We start from the raw sequence: 23,323 nt of genomic DNA on the forward strand, positions 1-23,323 counted from the left end.
ATCCACACTTCACATTACCTGTGCTACCTCCTTTTGTCTCCACCTTATTCCCTACAAAACTGATACTCATCACAGACCATACCTGAAATAACTGTTCATCTCTGTTTCCACTATTCTATTTTCAAACTCTTGCAGACTGAACAACCTTTTCACATTTTCCAATTCTCTGGACCAATTTTCTTATATTTTCCTTCCTGTAGCTTGGAGGTATACCGACAGCACTTCACCAGCATCTTTTTGTTTTTGTTTTTTTTTCTTTTTCAACGGCAGTGCCCCTGTATCTCCCCTACTGCAAGACACCTGTTCTTGTCTCTCTACCTACTTTAGCCTTTCATCACCTGGTATAAGGCAATCTTTCTCATACTACACCCCTTCAGTTAAAGCAGCTTGTCTTGCAACTTACATTGCAGCCTCACTAGTGCCAATACCACTCAAAAAGAAAGCACCCTGTATGCTCTGTGAAGTGGTTGGCAGTAGGTGGAGCTTGACACAGTCCTCTGGTTCATCAGCTTCTATCAAACCATCCACCCATGCCAGCATGGAAAACATTAAACAATGATGATGATATGTACATATTTGTGTGACTGTGTTTGTTTACATTTGAGCTTCTCCAAAAATATCAGTCATCTTTTAGAGGTGATTTGCAATATTTTTTCTATCATTGGATTGTCTCTGGTTTTGCACCTTTGAAACATTAGCAATATGAAAGGCATCTGTCTGTAAAACAATGCCACAATAGTACATTTGTCTAATCCGTGCCACCATGTAAAATTGGAAATAAACAACAAATGAATAACACAAATAGCCTATTAAGCTATCATGAAAAAATTTCTTTTATGGTTTGTTTATTCTGAAAAAATGTCTTCATTACAAATATCAGTAGGATGATCTCCTACCAATGTACATAAATAGTAGCACCGGTGGCACATAAAAAGCACCCACTATACTCTCAGAGTGGTTGGCATTAGGAAGGGCGTCCAGCTGTAGAAGCTTTGCCAGATCAGATTGGAGCCTGGTGCAGCCTTCTGGCTTACCAACCCTTAGTTAAACCGTCCAAACTATGCCAGCATGGAAAGTGGACGTTAAACAACGACAATGATGAAGAGGTGGTTATCGCACTATAATATCATCTATAACTTTCAACAACATATTCTTTTTATTGAATGACTTGTCATTGATACTGTTATTCTTCAGTGCAACAAAGACTGTTAAGTTTATTCATTACAGAGAATTATTTACTACAGATTCAGTTATATGACTTTTCCTCTTGTGTGAATATATGTGTGTTTAGTTAAAGTATATCTCTGTGCAAATGATTTACCACAAATATCACAATGATATGGTTTCTCTCCTGTATGAATACGTTTGTGGCTAATTAAGTGACTTCTTTGAGAGAATGATTTACCACAGATATCACAAGAATATGGTTTTTCTGCTGTGTGGATGCGTTTATGAGTAGTTAAGTTCCTTACTTCAGAAAATGATTTACCACAGATGTCACAGTGATATGGCTTCTCTCCTGTATGAATGCTTCTGTGAGTAGTCAAGTGATGATTTCGAGTGAATGATTTACCACAGATATCACAACGATATGGTTTCTCTCCTGTATGAGTACGTTTATGTACGGTAACTTGACTACTCTGTGAGAAAGATATACCACAGATATCACAGTGATATGGTTTCTCTCCTGTATGAATACGTTTGTGTATAGTTAATTGACAGCTCTGTGTGAATGATTTACCACAAATTTCACAGTGATATGGTTTCTCTCCTGTGTGAATGTGCTTGTGAGTGGTTAAGTAACTTGTTTGTGAGAATGATTTACCACAGATATCACAGTGATAAGGTTTTTCACCAGTATGAATACGTTTGTGTGTAATTAGGTGAGCCTTTTGTGAGAATGATTTTTTACAGATATCACAGGTATATGCTTTCAGCATCTCATCAGAAAAATGCAACTTTTCTGTTTGCATTTTACACGTAACCTGCTTCTCTTTCATAATTTTTCTCATCCTCAACACAATATACAGATGTTTGTTTTCTTCTCTTTGTATATTATATTCTTAATAAACCTTTCGACTGCCAAATCTCCATCAACTGATTTTTTGTCAATATCTAAAGATGCTGCAAATCTCTTTGTAAATTCATCCAAATTTAATTACAAATCAAAAAAACATCATTGTGTGCACATTTCAAACATATCAGACAAATTTTGCAAATAATTTCAGTCAGACGAAATATTTTACAGTAATCCTGCCATGGATATCCAGAGTCATATCTATTTGTATATCTTCCTATAATTCTTGCATGATGATAAATATTGATGATGTGTCTAGAGTAAAAAATTCTCTTGTGCTGATATCATTCGATATTCTGAAATAATAGAGAGATAGGATATTATATAGTAGATACTAAAGAAGGTACAGACACAACTGTGAAAATTATAATTTTTGTAAATATAAACTTGGGGTATAAATTTTTACCTGAACAAATGAACTTTACTTTAATGACTTGTTGGTTGCAAGCCAATTGGTAAGTTATCACAAAGAAAATCAACTCTTTTTTTGAAACATCTTAACCCTTTAGTATTCAGATTTCTCTGTAAAATCTAATGCTTTTTTATTAATTCACATTGTTTTGAATTAATCATGCATTATCTTGCATCCTTGAAATTTTGATGATGTGATTGTCTATTTTTAGAATGATATTGTAGGGTAGGTGTGAGAGGCTAGATCTGGCCAGCCTGAACATAAAAAAGGTATATTTTGGCTGGATATGGCTGGCTTAACTACTAAAGGGTTAAACCATGTGGTGATTATTAAATCTAGTTAATACTGATTTTGGGCTGTTTCTTTGACTTTCCTTTGATAAGGATAGAAATCACTTACTTAATGAGAAGTTAAATCAATCCTCAAGTTACATATTCTTACAGTATGGTGGAAGTTGTGACAATCCCTGAGCCTGATTAATTTTTATAGAAAATTTAGTCCTTAATGTATTGAAGCTGTCAGCTCACAGAAATATTGCAAAGCTGAAAGTATAGTGACTTAGATGCTACTATGTTAAACACTTTTGAAAGTCAAGAAACTGTTAGTCAACAATGTTATGTTAGTCATTCCATAAGCTACTGTTCCACTTTGCCTGCCAGTGGACGCTTCTGATGTCAGAGTTAAAGGAGTGTTGCAATGGTTAGAGAACGTCTGACAACCATTTTTCTTCATTAAATGCCTATAGCCATAAGAGAGCACATACTCTTTTACTTGTTTCAGTCATTTGACTGCGGCCATGCTGGAGCACCGCCTTTAGTCGAGCAAATCGACCCCAGGACTTATTTTTTGTAAGCCTAGTACTTATTCTATCAATCTCTTTTGCCGAACTACTAAGCTACGGGGACGTAAACACACCAGCATCGGTTGTCAAGCGATGTTGGGGGGACAAACAAATACACAAACATACACGCACACACACACACATATATATATATATACAACGGGCTTCTTTCGGTTTCCGTCTACCAAATCCACTCACAAGGCTTTGGTTGGCCCGAGGTGGGACTGAACCCAGAACCATGTGGTTGGTAAGCAAGCTACTTACCACACAGCCACTCCTACGCCTATACATACAGCACATTTGGACATAAGTTATTGGCAGCCAAACTTGGCATCAAATACTTTAGATCATGTCTCCTCTGTTTACATGGACCATAAATCTTTTACACTACCAGGAATAAAAAGATCCACTTGTCAAAATTCAAGGGAGATTTGCAACTTCAACTCCCAGAACAGTAGACAAGTCATCACTAGTTTGGCTTTCTCCCTATACAGTAACTCAGGTCATACACTGGAGTTTAAAGGTCAAGGTCTGAATTTTCCGAGTCCTCACCCCCAGTTCGCCAGCGCGCATTTTTTTATAATTCGTTTACATGTTGTTTTACACCTATTACACTATTTTTTTTTTCATTTTTGTGTCGAAATGGGGTTACTGGATCGTGTGAATTATCCGAGTCCGCACCCCCACCTACCCCCGTCACAAAATTTTTTTTTTTTTAATAGTGTACTAGGTGTAAAATAATGTGTAGTAAACGAATATGAAGAAAAATTTTTCGCCGACGGACGGGAAAGTGGTAAGAGGACTCGGAACATTCCCGAGCGCGCATTTTCTTTCATATTAATTTACTACATGTTGTTGTACAGCTATTGCCTAATAGTTTAGTTTGACTCCTATTTCTCCACCTGTGGTTAAAACCAAATTTGGCAATAATGTGCACTGAACATCCTATTTTATCCAAGGATCTACCTGAATCACAAACTATCTTATTTAAACAAATTCTGCAGTTTAGCATAAGCTTATTTAGCTGCTGTGTCACGCCTGACCACCACACACTCTGCTGTATATCTTTTTTGCGTATAACCAAACCATGATGATATTTTCGAAATTTATCAAAAATATCATTTCTTAATACTAAAGGAAAGACCAGTTTTGAGACTTTCAGTCAAAGGCTGCCCAGTATCATTAGGAAGGCATGTTCAGCCTCGTACAGTTTTAATGTTCCCATACGTGTAGTGCAACTATTCATTCTGACACATCTGCATGACTGTAGAGCCCATGTTTTCTGTTTTCTGGTGCACTTTGAACATTTTCAAGTAAGAAACAGTCTCTGGATGGGTCTTCTTAATATTGTCAACATAAGTATTTGTGCTCAGCACGACTTGTGTTGGTATCAAATATGTTTTTCTTTGCAGGTGCTTCCACCGGAAATGGGTGGTGTACCTTCGCCCAAAATCTAATTGTAACTGAAATCCAATTAAGTTTTTAAAATTTGTCGTTAGCTTTTCTATATTTGGAGGAAAAAATGTAGTTACGTAAAAATAAACACTTACGAGAATTCTTAGGAAAAGCCAAACATACCGAGTAGTGAAAGGGCAACTTTCGCTTGAAATATCGGAAATATCGTTATAGCCTTTAAAAGAAAACTTGTATGCTTAATATGCTCTTCAACACATTCTGACTCGAATAAATAAATCCATGAATAAGAAAATATACAAAATACATGCATACATATATACACTTACATACATACACGTTTTCACGGAGAGATTCTTGTGTAGCTAAGCGAGAAGTATTGAGGTAATTACAGAACTGAAAGTATTACGGAAAATGCGAACGTCGAGAATATAATTTCTTTTTTTTTTCATGATTCAATTACTAACGAATAGATCTACGATCGAAAAATATCTACAATAAAATTCTAATTGATAAATATAAATTTTTATTACAACAAAACACGCGGTTGAAGTGAATCTCGTGGTGTGAAGAATCAAAACAACACAAAGAGCGGGTGAAATGAAACACAACACAACATGCAGTTGTCATGGTAACTAGCTGTTAGTGCTTCGTTGTCTGTTGATTAGCTAAAGTTATCCAAATTTTCCCAACTTTTATTCCAAATAACATCAGATTCTTTAATTTACGAGATAATGTAATTAGTTGAACGTAATCAAAATTCAGAACTGCATTGATATGCCGAAATTGAAAACAATCTGAGCAAAATTAAAAGTGGAGCTGATTTTGTAATTGAAACTAACTAGATCATTCGCAGCTTTGTTGGTAGAGACGTTTGTTCCAGTTACAAATTTCGTACCAATTCTTGTGGGGTACTGGGGGTCCATGAACATGTTAAACCGACTGACCTTTCAATATCTTGGGGTCCATGGGAAAACTCATTTAAATAAATAGAGTTCTTGGTAGTGAAAAGGCTGGAACCACTGCTGTAAAGGGACAATAAATCAAGTAAAGAAAGACAGCAATGACAGCTAAAAGTACATGTATAGTACACAGGATAAAACACGGACAGAAAAAGAACCATAAAGGGGAAAGGGTGTATCGGCACATTAGTGTTGGTGAATTTTGAGAAGCATTGAAGGATACAGTGTCCCAACAGCGAGAAGTTCATGCAGAGCTTCAACAATTTTGAACGTGAAGAAATGTTTCCAATGCATTATTTATTTTATAAGCAGATCCACATACTCGTTTCCATTGTTCGACTGGCCAATTTTTATACTTTTGACAAAATGCCAAACGATCAGCAATATTTTTCAAGGTTAATCTCGATTTCCTTGAAAGTTTGTAGGATTTTGGTTAGGAACTTTGTCTTCTTGTGGTAGATCAGCTTGAATAGCTTCGGAAGACTTTCTGGGTAACTCTTTAGCGGCTAGAATGATAGCATTGTCCCGAGGAGGGGAGAAAAGAATTCCTGGAAAAGTCAGAGGAGGGGAGGAAAGACTTCCTGGAAAGGTCCAATGAGGGTGGAAGGGAATTCTGAGGAGCAGGAAGAAGGACATACACACATACATACATACTTATATATATATATATATATATATATGACGGGCTTGAAGGTAGTGATGATGCTGGCTGGTGCGATTTTGTGGTTTGCTGGTGTGCCGAGAGAGATACAGCGGGCCCCTAACTGGTTCCCCAATCTTAAAGGTGTGATGTGGATGTGTAATGCTGGAGAGGCTGGTGTGCTGGTGATGCTAGCTGGTGTCACACCACGTTTTTGGCCTTGTCTGTTATCCCAATTGAGTGTCACAACTCTTACTTTGATATTGTTCATAGCTCGTGCTCTTGAAAATGCGACATATAATTTTAAAAGGTCAAAACACTGCAAGATAATCTACCTTTTTTTTTTTTTTTTGCCTTTCTCACACATCTTTTCGTCTGAAAATATTTCCTTTTTTTTTTTTAACCAAAAAGGCATCTCCCATGGTTTTTAAGTGCTTGGTGCCAAAATATTGGCCGAGATCGGTCCCGGGGTTAGGGTTAGGGTTAGTGAAAAAAATTATAAATTTACAAAAAATCTTTTCGTAGAAAGTAGTACCCCGCCCCCATCATTCAGAAGGCTGTGATGGTTATTAAAAAAAATTGGTAAAATACCCCGTCAAAACAAAGAAATCCCAACTTATGTGGGCATCCTGATCCGAAAATCTGCTAGATCAGATTAGAAAGAAAGAAAGAAAGGGTGGAGATTAAGTAGCAGAAAATGGCGAGTCAGTCGCGCATCGCGGACATATTCAAAGGCATTGCTGCAGAGAATGTCCAGCGACACCTGCTGCAACAGTCACCCCGACCTCGCGGGACTCATTTCTCAGACGAGCCGTAGTCGTGATATTTGCGGAGGGATTTATCTTATTAAAAAAAAGTTACAGACTATCAGCGAACATGTCAAAAACACAAACAAAATTAAGTGAAACCCTAAACGAGAGATACTGCTTAACCTGATGCTCATCATTTTTTCCTCTCGGGTATTGTGTAGCCACGAAGGAAATTTGACTGCTATTTCTGCAAAATCATAGAATCATATAAATGTTCTTTCCTGCACTTCTTCGTGACGTGATCTTCGTCGCCTGGTAACGTCTTGTCAACAATCAATCATAACCAAGCAAGATGTCGGCTGACGTTCGCCAGAGCCGTGTAGCTAAAGGTGGCTTTTGGAGTTCGAAACCAAACACCTACAGTCCAGAAACACACCAGTTATTGAGACGTTAGTACAGTGCCTACATTTATAGCTTTCAGCAATCATTTTTATTTATTAATTTCCGATATCGATGCATATGTATATTATGCTTGACGCACACGCTGTTCAACGCATATCTGTTTTTGCCTTTTAATATTTTGAACATTAAATATACGTTCACTAATATGTATGTGCGTGTGTGTGTGCGTTCCAAAACACTATCAAAAGTGAAACTATTCAGCATTTTCTGCCCCAAAAATGTGTAACACATACACAAATATATATACATGCACATAAACACATGCATACATACACAAATATACATAGATACACTAACACACACACACACACACACACACAAACAAGCGATTCAGCGGGAAAAAAAACAGGAAATAAAAAACTTTTTACGGAAATTGGCGAACAAATAGCTTCACTTTTGATAGACTTTCTCTGAAGAATATATATATATATATATATATATATATATATATATAAGAACGACCGTGCGAACCCAAAAGGAGAAATGGTGACGAATGGAAAAACAGGCTCCTTTATTAAACGCGTCACACGGTCGAACACAAAAATATAATATGATATATGTATGTTATATTTCGATAACATAAAGAATTCGTAAATGCCAGTAAGGAAGACGATAGGAACACAACCGTATGAGATGAATAACAGTAAGATTTATTGTAGCATTAAATTGTATGTCTGTGTGTGAATGAATGCGACATAATAAAACACATTAAAGACAGGCCGTCATGTGAACAAAAGAGCGTGTGCGAGTAATACATGTATGTGTATGCGAGAGATACATAGTATAGAATAGAGTCAGTAACACGTATAAGAATTTAAGATACCAGTTCTTTGTTAGAGTACACAGTGGTAAGTGTCTGTATATAAGAAGTTAAGGCGTGTGGGGCAGGGCGATCACTAGTTGTGATGTTAGGGCTTCCATGCCAAGCCGGGTCCTTGAATACAGATGTTCTTCGCAGGCTAAATTCTTGACTGTTATCTATTGTGGTGAAGAAATCACACAAACAGGATCGAAGAGAAGTACTGCAGTTAGCTGGTGGTAGCTTGTGTACGAGTAGAGTCATGTTGATGCTGGTAGTCGTAGTGTTGTGTTGCTGCTGGCGACGTCGGGGGGCAATGCTTGTAGTTCGTAGTTGTACGATGGTGTTGATGTCGTCGCTGGAAACTGGCTGGTTGGTTGGTGCTGTGTTATGCGTGTGTGGCCGGCGGCCAGATCTCAAAGGAGATCTGAGGCGCGACGATTTGGCGGGTATAATTTAGTCTATTTATAGCTGAAGGTAGACTCCAGAGAAGCATTAGAAAAACACTATCACTTGACCTTATTAGGGGCTGTGGTTGGTCGATTTGCATTCTGGCGGGAACGGTACGAGGCAGTTGCCGCTTCAAATAATAGTCAGTCAGGTGATGACAGGGAATGAGTTGCTTTCTACTACGCTCGCGTTTGTTAATATTTATAGTAGTGAGAGAAAGTGGTGTTTGTATATAATGGTGATAGAGGTTAGTTTCACTACATATATCTATATATATATATAGATAGATATATATATATATATAGAGAGAGAGAGAGAGAGAGAGACATACATGCATACATAATCGCAGGTGAGGGTGTGGTAAAAAGTTTGCTTCCCAACTACCTGGTCGCACCCTAGGCAAGTGCCTTTTAATATAGTCCCTGGCCAACCAAAGCTTTGGAAAGAAGCTTGTCATAATATATATACATGGACGTACAAAAGGTGCAGTGGAATAGTAGGAAGGTTAACAGAGAAGGTAGGTTGTATGTGGATGATGTTCAGAAGCCACAAAGACTACAGACACCAGAAACTGATTTCCTCAAATATCCCGGAAGCTCTCTAAAAGTTGTAGATAATTTCTGCTAGCTGGGTGACCCAGTTAGCAGTGGAAGAGGATGTATCAAAAGTGTAATTGCTAGAATAAGAATAAAATGCTGAGGGTTCAGAGAGCTTTTACCTCTGTTGGCAGCTAGAAGTCTCTCTCTCTCCAAGAGAAGAGAACATTGTATGATGCATGTGTACAAACTGTGATGATGCATGGTAGTGAAATGCGAGCCTGAATGTGGAGAACATGTGAAGGCTGGAGTGGAACAAAGTTGGTATGCTCTGCTAGATGTGCGACAAAGCATTGGTATATTGAGAAAGAAGTTGAGCATATGAGGAATTAGATGCAATGTGCAAAAGAGGAGACTGCTCTGGTTTGGCCATGTGATGTGGATGGATGAAGACAGTTACATAAAGAAGTGATGGTCACTTAAAATGGATCAAACTTGTGAAAGAGGGAGACCCAGGAAACATGGAATGAAGCACTGAAGGCCAATCTCAAAATGCTGATCCTCACAAAGATGACAAAGGACCGAGGTATCCGGCACCTTGCTGTACTCAAGAAGACCTGCTCACCACATCAGAATTGATATCCTAGAACCATGTTGGTAATGCACGTCCCTTCTCACCCCACCCACACTTTATCCCCCACCCACATTTCATCCCCCGCCTACACTTCATCCCCTACTCACATTTCATTCCCCTTACACCCATCACTTTCTCTATCCCCTGAGAGCAGAATAAGCACATGCTACACCCACCTGGCTATCTTAGTTACCTTTACTCTCCTCCAGTTACCTTTCTTCCCTTGCCTACTGTCTCCACCAATCACTTCCTCTCTATACCTTCTTTCCCCTCCCTGTACTGCTCTTCATTGCTTACCTGCTATCACCCTCAATGCCCTCATGTATCTACTACAACCCCTGCCCCAAAGCCTCTCCTATATTTCTCTCCATCATTTGCTACAATCACCTTCTCCTGCCCACTCACCCAGCCCAACTCTCTATATCACCACACCTATTCTCACCACTGGGGTTGATATGATTGACTATCCCCCTCCCCACAAATTTCAGGCCTTGTGCCTATAGTAGAAAGGATTATTATTATTATTATTATTTTTATTTTTATTATTATAACTTCCAGAAATGATGCAGGAATCGAAATTGACAAACTTTCAGAAAAAACACTTAGAAGAAACTGTTCAAAGTGAGTAAAGTATTTCATATATGTGTGAGTGTGTCCATATATGTATTTATAAGTACCAATGTAAATTGGTGTCTCAATTTACATTTGTTTACATCAAATGGTAATGTGCCCATTCGATAAATAGAAATAAATAAAACAAATACCAAGTTGGAGTATGGTCAATATGACCAGATAAAATCCTTGAAGGAGTGTCCCAGGAAGGCCATTATCCAATAACTAAAAACCAATAAACAAATGAAAGAATATATTATTTGTCATTGTAAAATATTAAGGCCTCTGTCTGAAAGTGAAAAATGCCTTCATGCATCATTCAGACCTCAACCTATCCCACCTCTCAAACTGATCCTCCTGGTTACTTGCTAAAAAGAAACCCCACTAACTTTTTCTCTACTTCTCAATAATGATGGTTCTGTTTGCAATACTGCCTTCCCCCTCGGAGAAAGTTTCCACCTTTGCTACACGCTTTTCAGCCAATTCCACATGACATGCCATTGGTAAATCTTTTTCAAAATCTAGTCCCTTCTACCCCCCAGTTCTGTCATCTGGCACACACACACACACGTACATACCAAATGTGAAAATATCTCTGAGCACTTTAAACCAAATAAGCACCAACCTTAACAATGTCCCTTCCATTGCTCTCAAACATTGCACCTCGAGATTACTCCTATATTCACCAAACTCTTTAATCTCTCCTTTGCTACAGGAATACCAACTGATCTTTGGGATCATGCTACAGTGTGTCCTTTTCATAAGAAAGACACTCCCTAACCTTTCCAGCTATTGTCCCTTTGTACTGAATTCCAATATTCTCTGCTATTCTGCTGATATAACACATTCACTGTCCTATTACTGTATGACAATGTGGTAAGTTGGCAGAATTGTTAGCACGCCAGGTAAATGCTTAGTGGCATTTCGTCTGTCTTTACCTTCTGAGTTCAAATTCCGCTGAGGCCAGCTTTGCCTTTTTCCCCTTTGGGGTCAATAAAATAAGTACCAGTTGAACGCTGGAGGTCAATGTAATCAACTAGCCCCCTCCCCGAGACTGCTGGCCTTGTGACAAAATGTGAAACCAATATATGACATCGTGTAATGTTCTACTGATATTGTCAAAGATATTTTCTTTGGAACTCTACTGTGTTATTTCTGTTAACACTCAACATATTCTCTCTTATGGTCTCTTGATGTAACAAACCCACTGTTCTTATGCCACAAACTATTTTGTCTAGCATGCTACTACTGTCGGTTCATTGTTCAAATACACCTTTGTCAAATTCTCTACTGATATTGTCACACAGCATATTTTGTGATATTCTTCCAATATAGCTAATCCGCTGTTTTAATGCCAAAAAATAGTTGTCAGATGCTTTACTGATAATGGAAATTCCTTGTTCCAGTACCACAAACACTACTAATATTGATGATATGCTGTTCCAGTACAACAAGACACTTTCTCTGATGCAGTAATTATATTGCCAGCGTCCACCATTCTAATACAACAAGGTATTTTCCCTGACCAATTTTACCAGTTAACATTCAATTAACACAAGATATTTTTTTCTGACATCCTATTTTTTCTGCCAACCCACTGTTCCTACAGCATTAGGTACAATGTCCTAATACAGTTACTAATATTACTAGTTCAATGCCATAATTTGTTTGCTATTTTACTGATTATTGTCAATGTTTGTTCCATAACCTCAAGGCATTTTGTTTGATACCCTTTGAAATTTGCCAATTGACTGTTGCTATACCATCCAACATTTTGCCTGCTGTTGCACTGATAGTGCCTATAATAACATGAGATAATTAGTCTGAAGCTCAACCAATATTGCCTAACTATTTTGCTTATAAGATGAATTATATTAACATTCTCATAATACCATTTTATCAAGATAAATATTACCAATTCACTGTTGCAATACTGTAAGCCATTTTGTCTGATGTTCTAAGGATATTGGTAATTCCTTATTTCAATACCACAAGGAATTTTATGGATTACACTACTGTTTTTTAAGACCACAAGACTTTTTATCTAACTCTCTACTAATTTTATTAACCCATTGTTCCTAACACAGTATATTTGATCCAACACTTTGCCAATTTAACTCATGATTAATACCACAAACCATTTCCTCTGACACCCTACAGATATTGCCAATCCTCTCTTTTAATACTAAAAGATATTTTCTCTTAAGCTTTTCTAATATTGATTTCAATTTTTGGCACAAGGCCAGCAATTTCAGGGGAAGGGCTAAGTTAATTGCATCAGTCTCAGTGCTCAAATGGTACTTATTTTATTGACACTGAAAGGACAAAAGGCAAAGTTGGCCTCTGCAGAATTTGAACTTAGAACATAAAGACAGACGAAATGCTGCTAAGCATTTTGCTTGGCATGTTAACGTTTCTTATTTCTTTATTGCCCACAAGGGGCTAAACATAGAGGAGACAAACAAGGACGGACAAGGGGATTAAGTTGATTACATCGATCCTAGTGGGTAAATGGCACTTATTTCAGCGACTCTGAAAGGATGAAAGGCAAAGTCGACCTCAGCAGAATTTGAACTCAGAACATAGCGGCAGACGAAATACCGCTAAGCATTTCACCTGGTGTGCTAACGTTTCTGCCAGCTCGCTGCCTTATGCTTTTGTAATATTGATTTCAAATTTTTGGCACAATGCCAGCAATTTAGGGAGAATAGATAAGTCAGTTATATTTACCCCAGTGTTTAACTGATCCTTATTTTATCAACTCTGAAAGGATGAAAGGCAAAGTTGATCTTGATGGAATTAGAACTCAAAACATAAAAATGGATGAAATGCCACTAAGCGCCATGCCTGGTATGCTAACAATTCTGCCAGCCTGCCACCTTAAATAATTTTCTAATATTAGTTCACTGATTTAATGCCATAAAACATTTTTTCTGATGTTCTTGATATTGTCAATCCCTTGTCTCAACACCACCAGATATTTTGTCTGGTTTTATTTCGATGTTTCTGATCCTCTGTTGTAATGCCATAATTTATTTTGTGTGATGCTCTACCATTACTGGAAATTCTGTATTCAGATACCAATGGGCATTTTGTCCCATATTCTGCTAATCCACTAATTCAAGACCTGGGTTTATTTGTGACTTTCTCCTAACAACTGGTGAAATATAAGATTCAAAAAGGCAATTAAAAATATCCAGAATTCAAACAATATAGGATTCTTTCAATATGATTGCCATGATGTCATCAGGATTGAATGTTTTGTCAGAATGACAGGGTGAATAGGGAGAAGATGAGTGTAAGATTAGGGATAGAATAGTGATAAGAGAGAGTCAAATAGTAGATAGAAGCTTAACAGGGATGTATTGGATATGTCAGCCTCCATCTCTACCAAGCATAAGAAGCACATGGTCATGAAGGTGCTTAGCAGACTGGATAGTGTATTGGTCTCTTGGTCGTAAGGTTATGATTTCAATTCCCAAACTAAATGGCATGTTTTGCTTTTGAGCAAAGCACTTCAATTCACATTGTTTATTTTAGTTTACTCAGCTGAAAATGAATTCCAGCAATAGTAAGGAGGAGGTGTTAACCTTGTAACAGACTAATGTCTCATTCAGGAGGTAGCAGAGTATTGTATTCTTGGTTGCTTATACACCATGGAAACTGAGGCTTGTAGGCTTGTAACAGATCTAACATCTCAGATACCATGCTTGCATTGCTGTGTTGTTTTTCTCTGTCACTGTGTTACTAATCATTATGATCTTTAGCTATTCCCTTGTGAGGCTCAGCATCCTGAAGTCAGTCTTCATCACTTCATACTACTTCTTCCTCAGTTTCCCTTTTCCTCATATTCCACACACTTTAAACACCCTGCACTTCTTTATAAAGCTATCATCTTCCATTGTTTGCAAACGCTTTGTATTCAAGGCTGTGCTTCATGACCATGTAACATCACAGTTCATACGCAAGCATCATACAATCTTTCATTTTGAAAGAGAAAACTTTTTATTACCAGTAGCGGTAATAAAATCTTGAATTTTTTTCCAACTCATTCTTACTCTGGTTGCATGCTTTCAGAGCACCCTCCTGCTAATTAAATTACCTTGATAATAACACCTATAAACTACTTCTCTAGAACCATCTGGGTATTTAAGAGAATCTATTTTACATGTACTCTTAGTGTGCAATACACCTGTGTCTCTGCTGCATATGAAGTCTAACTTCTCTATTTGCCAGTCTATGCTTCCACTACACTCCTAGCATGTCCCTTGTTAACATCATATGGTGTTTCTACAAACTCTTTTCTGTTTATCTAGTACAGCCACATCTCTCTCCTTCTCTCTCTCACACACACACTTGCATTCACGTATGATTCCAAGGATCCATCCCTAGAGACACAGTTCCCAAGATATGCAGGAGACTCCACCATGTCCTTTGGACAATTATATTTGGTTCTATATGCATCTGTCCTTGACGAGGTGTAAACATCATCTTCTAGTTTATTGTTATTGTAAGTCCAAAAGCAGTGCAGGTATCAGGGATGAGATACATTATTTTCTGGATATCGTGTTCCAAGTGAGGCAAGACTTATAAAGGCCTTTGAGCTTTGAAATGATTCAGATTAAACAGTTTACCAGTTGTATGATAACAGACAAAAATGCTTAATGCACTGTCCTTAAGTGCATGATCAATTACCACTGCAAAGTATATAGAGAACAAAGTTGCGACAGGTATATTACTCTTGTTTAACACATTTTCCACTTGAATTAGTGCCAACAGATCACCATTCGAGTTGAAATTAGCATTCACACCAAAGTGTATTTGGATAAACAAATTGACAGACTTAGTTGGGTACCTGAACTTTACCAATATCTTTCACTGTGCATTTCTATTCACTATGTCAAAAGGAAAAATTGGTAATGTGTGGGTCTCTGTTCTATGCAATCCTTCTGCAACTGTCTGCACTAATGATCCTAAGTGTGTTGTCTCAACCAGATCTAATTCCACATTGAGACTCTGTAACAGTGATGGAGCATATGTATGTCTGCACTTGATGCAACAAAAGTCTGGTGAATATTGTACCAACAAGTAAGTAAATACCATAAAAGTTACCAAAGCTGGACTTGGCACCTTTTCGTTTGTTCAGTGACATCAGTCTTTTATCTCACCAACCTTGAGGAATTAATGAGTCATTTCATATAGTGACTATTAGTGTGGGCACAAGATCAGCCACTACATCACCCCCAAATACCATGCTTAATGTGTGTGTGTGTGTGTATGTGAGCATATGTATGTAGTAATATTGTTTAGGTTTTGCATCAATTTCTATAATTTCTTTGTACTTTTCAGATGGTGCCTGCTTACCAGTTACATGCTCTCCTTCTAGCAGTGAATCCAATCAGTGCAGGAGTAATTCACCACCAAAACTAAAATCTAGTTACAATTATACGTAAGAAATATGAAATTTGATTAACATTCGTTGTTGTTGTTTGTTACTTAGCCCAAGACCAACACTGATTGAGCAGTTCTCTGATCAAAGGCATTCCAACCATGACCACCCTTTCTTTAGGTACTATGTTGGGCTATAATTATCTAATGTGTCCTTTCCTTATTTAAGATGCTTGGGTGTGATTTGGAGAAGTCTTAGCTGCCATTTCTCATAGGTCGAGTGACTGTCAAGAGACTCATTTTCAGAATGGTCCCTTTGTAGAAACTGTAGAACACTTAATCAAATCACTGATGATAATGTCTAGATAGCTGTTGATAACTTTAATCTTATTCTTATTTACAAGTTTTTTTAAATATTTATGTGTGATAAGAAAATGCATTCCCTTAACATTTGGATACACCTAGCTTCACAGTTAAAATACATGAGTCAGATAGAAGACAGAGGGTTATAGAACCCCACAATAAGATGAAACCTGTGATGAGCATAGTACTAAATGCAGCTTTTGTATAAAAGAGAAACTAAGACTTTTTTTTACCTTGACAGGCTAAATGTGAGATGCCATATCAAGTTGACACGATGTAGCACACTACCAAATGTAGCGTGTAGATATAATGGTTGAAGGTTCTCACGTCAGAGTACCAGTAAACATCAAAGAATCAATACCAAGAAGGAAGAAATATTATTTACATACATTTATTCATTTTCCCAACAGGTAGTTAAAAAGACAGTAGTAATTGCAGTGACAGTGTAGAAAAGGTTGGCTCACTGGTTAGTAGTTGGTAGTGTGTAGAAGTTGTCTGTCAGTAGAGAGTGAAAGAGTAAAGAATGCACAGTGCTGACTAGAAAGGATAAAGGTGGTATCGTCTTTCTTGCAGCCAAAAGCTTCTGCTCGTACGTCAAGCTAAGGGTAAAGGGAAGTGTTGCTCTTGGTCATGGCTGATGCAGAAGTGCATGTTGCTCTTTGGTCTGCTGACACAAAAAAGAGGAAGAGATAGGAATCGTTCTGTGTCTTTGCTAGCTATTAATATTTACATATCAGTTACCAAGAATGTGTTTAATATGTAAATTGGTTTATCCAATAGTGTTATATCGCTAAACTTAGTGAGTATTTAAGCAGTGCATTTGTGGATAGCTGATGGGTTGGATGCAATGCTGATGAAAGAGCAATAACTCTTGAAATATGCATATACACCCATTACCTATTTTTTTCTATCTTTGATTGCATTGTTTACATAGATGTATTTGTATACAAAACATTGTAATCTCAAGTGCTGGCTCTGAATTCTATAGAAAAATCTGTAGAGATAAACTTAAAAATGAGAACATTGCACTGCTAACACAAAAGTAATGCACAATATTTAAAATCAATATTGACTTTAAGCCTTTAATATTCTTGGTAGTATATTGTGGTTGCAAAATGAAATACTGTGTCCTTACTAGCAGTTAATACAAGTTTATTGTTTCTAATAAACCAGCTAGATGTTCAAGAAAGTACAGAGTAAAAATCAAGTGGATTGGGCAAAGTAAATTGAGTTCTTTTTTTCATGTTTTTAATCCCAATGCACACACATACACACTCTCTTTTACTCTCTCTCTCTCTCACACACACACACACCATGTTAGTTTTTTTCTTTTCTTCCTCTTTTTCTACTAAATGCTGTTACACAGTGGGAAAAGAACTCGGCAAACAATGGAAGCCATGGGTGCTTACAAGATTGAGACATATCGACCAAAACCTGGAAGTGAGTTGACTGTCTTTTAATTATTGTTTTTGTTTAGTTTCAGCATATCTCTAATTAATAAGATCTTTAATTAAAGGTATTCAATCTATAAATAATATTCCATGTTTTACTCTGGCATATTGTACCTATGACTACATTATCTAAAGTGTCCTTCCTAGCTTAAGAGCAAAACCAAATATATGGCACCATAGTCATAACACCAACTTGAACATCTAACTTGTTGTCTTTTGAGGTCTCTGGGTAAAACTTAGTCAACTTGTACAAATACAAGGCAAAAACCAAACATGTAATAATAATAATAATAATAATTATTTCAATTTTTTTCCACAAGGGCAGCTTGGGGGAGCTGGGGATGAATCGATTGCATCAACCCTAGTGTTCAACTGGCACTTATTTTATTGACCCTGAAAGAATGAAAGGCAAAGTCAACCTTGGTGGAATTTGAACTCAGAACGTAGAGACAGGTGAAATACTGCTAAGCATTTCGTCCAGTGTGCTAACAATTCTAACAGCTCGCCACCTTAGATAATAATAATAATAATAATAATAATAATAATAATGGTGGTGGCAGCGGCGGCATTTAAACTCAGAATGCAAAGATGGATGAAATGCTGCTAAGCATTTTGTCTGATGCAGCTAACAATTCTATCAGCTTGCTACCTTAATAATAATAATAATAATAATAATAATAATAATAATGATGCCAATACCATTTGACTGGCACCCATGCTGGTGGCACGTAAAAAGCACCATTCGAGCATGGCCGATGCCAGTGCCACCTGACAGGCTCCTGTGCTGGTGGCATGTAAAAAGCACCATTTGAGTGTGGCTGATGCCAGTGTTGCCTGACTGGATCCATGCTGGTTGCACATAAAAAGCACCCAGTACACTCTTGGAGTAGTTGGCATTAAGAAGGGCATCCAGCTGTAGAAACATTGCCAGATCAGATTTGAGCCTGGTGCAACTTCCTGGCTTGCCATTCTTATCAAACTCAAAGGGATGTAAAACAATCTTGACCTTAGCAGGTTTTGAATGCAAAATCTAAAAATCAGTAATTAAATACTGCACAATATTTTGTTTGATGCTCTAATGGTTCTCCTTATCTCATTAATAAATTGATATTGTTATTTCTATTGATAGATTACACTCATTAAAGTTATTGATTAATTATTATTTTCTTTGAAGAATTCTTCTCTGAAAAGGAAAAGGAAAAACTTGCAAATTTAATGACCTATGGCAAAGAGGAAAACATTCCACGTCCAAAGATCCTTTTGAGGAAACCAAAAATTGAAGAAGAATTTGAAGACGTTGACCGTTTTGACGAACGTAAGATTATAAACTTTTCTTGGAATGGATAGGCAAAAAAATCAAAAATAAATAAATCACCATAACTTTGTAAAATTACATGGAAGGAGTCTGTGTTTCTAGGATTAGAATATTAAGTATGAAATGTTTATTCTAAACCATACAACAAGCATTTGTTCATAAATATAACACTGTGTCAGAAACGTTTTTTTTTTTTTGTCTTTAGTCAGCGTTATTTCCTATTTGCTTTTATCTAGAAATCAAAGGAAATCACTATTATTCCCTTCAAACTTTGCTTTTGTCACCTGGACATCAATGTTTTGAAACTGAACTATGTTCCATTATATTTCAGACAGATTCAGCGCTGAGTTGCTGAAGCAGAAATATTATTATAGTAAATAAGGCAGTAAGCTGGCAGAATCGTTAGCACGCCAGGCGAAATGTTTAGCAGTATTTCGTCTGCTGTTACGTTCTGAGTTCAAATTCCGCCGAGGTCGACTTTACCTTTCATCCTTTCGGGGTTGATAAATTAAGTACCAGTTACGCACTGGGGTCGATGTAATTGACTTAATCCCTTTGTCTGTCTTTGTCCCCTCTATGTTTAGCCCCTAGTGGGCAATAAGGAAATAAGAAATATTATAGTAAATATTCTGCTCAGTACCACAGATTTACTTCTCAGTTGTTTGACCTTAACCACTTGAGCATGTTCCTTAGTGGCTGACAGTACATGCATCTCTGATCATAGCCATGTGTTGAGAGGGGTTCTTTAGGGTTTGAATAAATGTAACAAAAGCAAAGTTTGAAGGAAATATTAGCCATTTTTCATGCTTTCTTGGGGTAAGCAAATAGGAGATAATAGTTGCTACCAAGGACAAAAATCGTGTTACACAATGTAATTTATTTCTAGTAAATATTAATATGGTATAATTATAATAATTATTGATGGCTATTCATTCTATAGGAAACATGACTTATTCCTCTTCACAATAAAATCTTTATAAGGAATAGTAAAATACATGAGGAGAGAAGAGTTTAAGGTTACTAATGAAGTCTATCACTACCCTGAGGACATACAACAAAACAACACCTATTGCCACCATCAGTTACGAACATCACTACATCATCAATAAAGAAACAAAGTCACCTCTGCCACTGCCTTCACCATCGCCACTACCACCACCCACCACCATCACTAATACCACTAGCATCACCACCACAACCATCATACCACCACCCATCATACCATTACTACCATGGGAAATATGCCTCATTCATGTTTTCCATGATATCACTCTAAAATATATTATTAGTGTTAATATATTGCAGTTTACATTTTTTAAAATTCATGTAACTTAAGTTTTCAATGTTTTTAATAGAACAAAGCACAATAAAAATGAAATTAAATCACTAGGGAGTCATTTTAACTAATTTTACAGCAGTTTCTCCTTTAAGGTTAAAAATAATAAGAATGTCTTAAGTAAATTTTCAAAGTTTGGTTCTGGTATCCAAAACTCGAAATCATTAATGTACTTCATAGAAATTGAAGTGTTTACTGCAATGAGATGTATATACTGAAGCGTTTACTGAATACATTTAATGAGGAATGAAGAAATATTAAAAAAATATACTTTTGATAATCAAGGTAGTGATAGTGATGGTAACATCACCACCGCCACCAGTAATAACACAACCACTCTAACAACAAACATCACTACCTCTTCATGGCTTCTACTCTCTCCCTCTCTTTCTTTTCTCATTTACCATCATCACCAACAGCACTACCATGACTACAAACACTCTCTTACTCCAAGTTACTTCCTATAGCATCACTGAAAGATACTCTGTTGATCTTAAACATTAAAATAGCTATTCTTTTTTTTTTACAGTACAAGAAGAAATTGAAGACAGAAGAAAATTCCTTGAGGAAATGAAAAATTTAGGGCAAGAGAAAAAATATCGAACAATCATAGAAACTGAAATATCACAGGTAATTATGTGGGAAATATCAACCACAGATAATAACATCAAAAATCCCTCCATCCATCTTCTCTGCCCTTTATTCCAGGGAGGGTCATGAGGGTAGAGTTCTCAAATATCTCCTCCATAGGTACTATCTGAAGCAACTGTCATTAGACTTTCCACCTGGATTCCCAAGAGTGACCAACTAAGACTGTAAATATTATCCAATCATCTCATTCTTGATCTATTCCTCAGACTCCTGCCAGTTGGCTCAGCTTGAGGAATTTGTCTTGCAATGCTTTCCTGTGACATTCTAATCACATGTCCATAGTACCAGGGCTGTGACCTCTCAATGCAGAGATGTGGCTTGACCAGGAGAGATTCCTTGATCTCCAAGCAATGCACCCTGTCAAGTAACATTATTCTAGAGACCATTCTGAGGAACCCCATCTCAGACACATGTATTCACAATCATACTTTTGCCGACATTACCCAACATACATGACCATAGGTGAGGTTAGACTGAAGGTAGAAAATTTGGCTCTTATACCGACCCCTCCATTTCTGTACTGGAGCTGGTGATTCACTGTGCCAGCACCTACAATTCTACAATCCAATTCAGAAATATCACAGGTAATTCATCATCATCACCATTTAATGTCCGCTTTCCATGCTGGCATGGGGTAGACAGTTTGACTGGAACTGGTAAGCCAGAGAACTGCACCAAGCTTCAGTCTGATTTGGCATGGTTTCTTTGGCTGGATGCCCTTCCTAACACTAACCATTCTAATTATGTGAGATATATCACAGGTACAATGTCAGAAATACCACAGGTAATTATTATATCACAAGTGATTATAAATCCATTACATATTTCTTTGAAACTGATCTTTTCTTGCCCAAAATTCTGTAAGCATTGTTTGACAGTTCCTTTTCTGGAAATCAGTGATTCTAAAATGTTTGTGAAGTATATTCTTGTCCCTCTTTTCTAGATGCATATATTTTTATAAACACAAACATATACAAATACATACAAGCATATAACTATACATACAGACACATCCATACATACAAACATGCAAGCACACACACATATCCACATGTGGCTTCTGTTTTAATAATCCTGATTTTCTGTTTCAATAAATCTGATCTTTTTTTCAGTAATCCTGAATTTCTCTTTTAATATTTCTGTCTTTGGGTTCAATATATTTGCAGAAAGTTCGAGAAATGGAAATCATTGATAAAGAGCGAACATCTGAACTCCAAAAGATGAGAAGTGAACAATCAAATCAGGAACAACAGAATAATTCCCCTAAACCATGCTCACCTGACAAAGAAAATTTTGCATAAAGTAAGAGTTAACATTTCTGGAGACTGAATACATTGAAATATATTATAAATAATTCTACAAAAACAATGAGAAAATAAACAGCAAAAATAAATAAATGAACAAAATATTCTCTTTGCCTTTCATTATAAAATAACAGATATTCATGAAAAAATATTTCACAAAATCTACTTTAATCATTTGCAAAAAACTAAGCCATAACCATTTTTATTAAATACAAAAATAAGTTGTTTCTTAAAGTTCCGTAAAATACTTAAAAATTACGATAGCACTGACATGAAAAAAATATACTGTGAAGGAAACTGAGTGGCCATTGTTGGTGAGTATTACTAATTAGTTGAATTAATAATTTGTACTTTTATTCATTAGTAGAATGCCAGTGTTACCCTGTTACAAAGGGTAACTACATTACCTATCAAATCACTATCCAATCACTTTTACTAGTATTGCCAAACTGACAGAGTAAGAAAAATATTCTAGAGCTTCTGGAACTCTCATAACTTTATTTAACCCTCACAATTTGGATTTATCCTCATCTCCAGTTTGCTGTGGCAAACTCATTGCTTATTTTAGGTGTGCCGTAGAGCTGATGGGAAACTTCATATGAATATTATACACTCTGTAGATGTGTGTGTACTGATGTATTAGTTGTATCCCTTTTTGTCAAAAAGTAACAGCTATTCATCATCATTTAACGTCTGTTTTCCATGCTGGCATGCGTTGGAAGGTTTAACTGAAAACTGCTAAACCCAGGGGTTGGGCTACACTAGGTTCCAATCTGGTTTCTACAGCTGGAAGTCCTTCCTAACGCCAACCACTCCAAGAGTGTAGTGGGTGCTTTTTACGTGCCACTGACGTAACATTGGCATCAGCCACATGCTCAAACAGTGCTTATTATGTGCCACCAGCATGGGTGCCAGTCAACTGGCATTG

General features: G+C 36.9%; 2 protein-coding genes across 4 annotated transcripts; one reads left to right on the plus strand and one right to left on the minus strand.

Moving 5' to 3' along the window:
- Positions 1-809: 809 nt before the first annotated feature.
- Positions 810-7,405, minus strand: LOC128248727 (uncharacterized). Of its 2 annotated transcripts, XM_052970702.2 has the most exons (3): positions 7,278-7,405; positions 5,691-5,768; positions 810-2,373 (listed from the first exon to the last, which is right to left on the minus strand). In XM_052970702.2, the coding sequence occupies exon 3, from the start codon at positions 2,010-2,012 to the stop codon at positions 1,251-1,253; it is 762 nt and encodes a 253-aa protein (XP_052826662.1). In that variant the 5' UTR covers positions 2,013-2,373; positions 5,691-5,768; positions 7,278-7,405; the 3' UTR covers positions 810-1,250. The 2 variants fall into 2 exon arrangements, with proteins under 2 accessions (XP_052826662.1, XP_052826661.1); XM_052970701.2 differs by lacking the exon at positions 7,278-7,405 and having other exon boundaries at positions 5,691-5,841.
- On the plus strand, positions 7,384-22,497 carry LOC106871049 (UPF0193 protein EVG1 homolog). Of its 2 annotated transcripts, none has more exons than XM_014917315.3 (7): positions 7,384-7,543; positions 10,534-10,596; positions 15,937-16,036; positions 17,705-17,778; positions 18,964-19,104; positions 20,970-21,070; positions 22,258-22,497. In XM_014917315.3, exons 1-7 carry the CDS (start codon positions 7,447-7,449, stop codon positions 22,390-22,392), a joined length of 711 nt encoding a protein of 236 aa, XP_014772801.1. In that variant the 5' UTR covers positions 7,384-7,446; the 3' UTR covers positions 22,393-22,497. The 2 variants fall into 2 exon arrangements, with proteins under 2 accessions (XP_014772801.1, XP_089213703.1); XM_089357577.1 differs by lacking the exon at positions 7,384-7,543 and adding an exon at positions 8,043-8,199.
- The last annotated feature ends 826 nt before the right edge of the window (positions 22,498-23,323 follow it).

Source organism: Octopus bimaculoides, chromosome 9 (assembly GCF_046866305.1).
Source record: "Octopus bimaculoides isolate indiv1 chromosome 9, ASM4686630v1, whole genome shotgun sequence".
Taxonomy (NCBI): domain Eukaryota; kingdom Metazoa; phylum Mollusca; class Cephalopoda; order Octopoda; family Octopodidae; genus Octopus; species Octopus bimaculoides.

Bases quoted from the DNA above. Each gene is read 5' to 3' on its own strand.
- LOC106871049 (XM_014917315.3), top strand. From the start codon at position 7,447: ATGTCGGCTGACGTTCGCCAGAGCCGTGTAGCTAAAGGTGGCTTTTGG. The intron at 7,544-10,533 runs GTTAGTACAGTG...TATAACTTCCAG, and splicing joins AACACACCAGTTATTGAGAC to AAATGATGCAGGAATCGAAA. The intron at 16,037-17,704 runs GTAAGAAATATG...GCTGTTACACAG, and splicing joins AAATCTAGTTACAATTATAC to TGGGAAAAGAACTCGGCAAA.
- LOC128248727 (XM_052970702.2), bottom strand. From the start codon at position 2,012: ATGAGAAAAATTATGAAAGAGAAGCAGGTTACGTGTAAAATGCAAACA.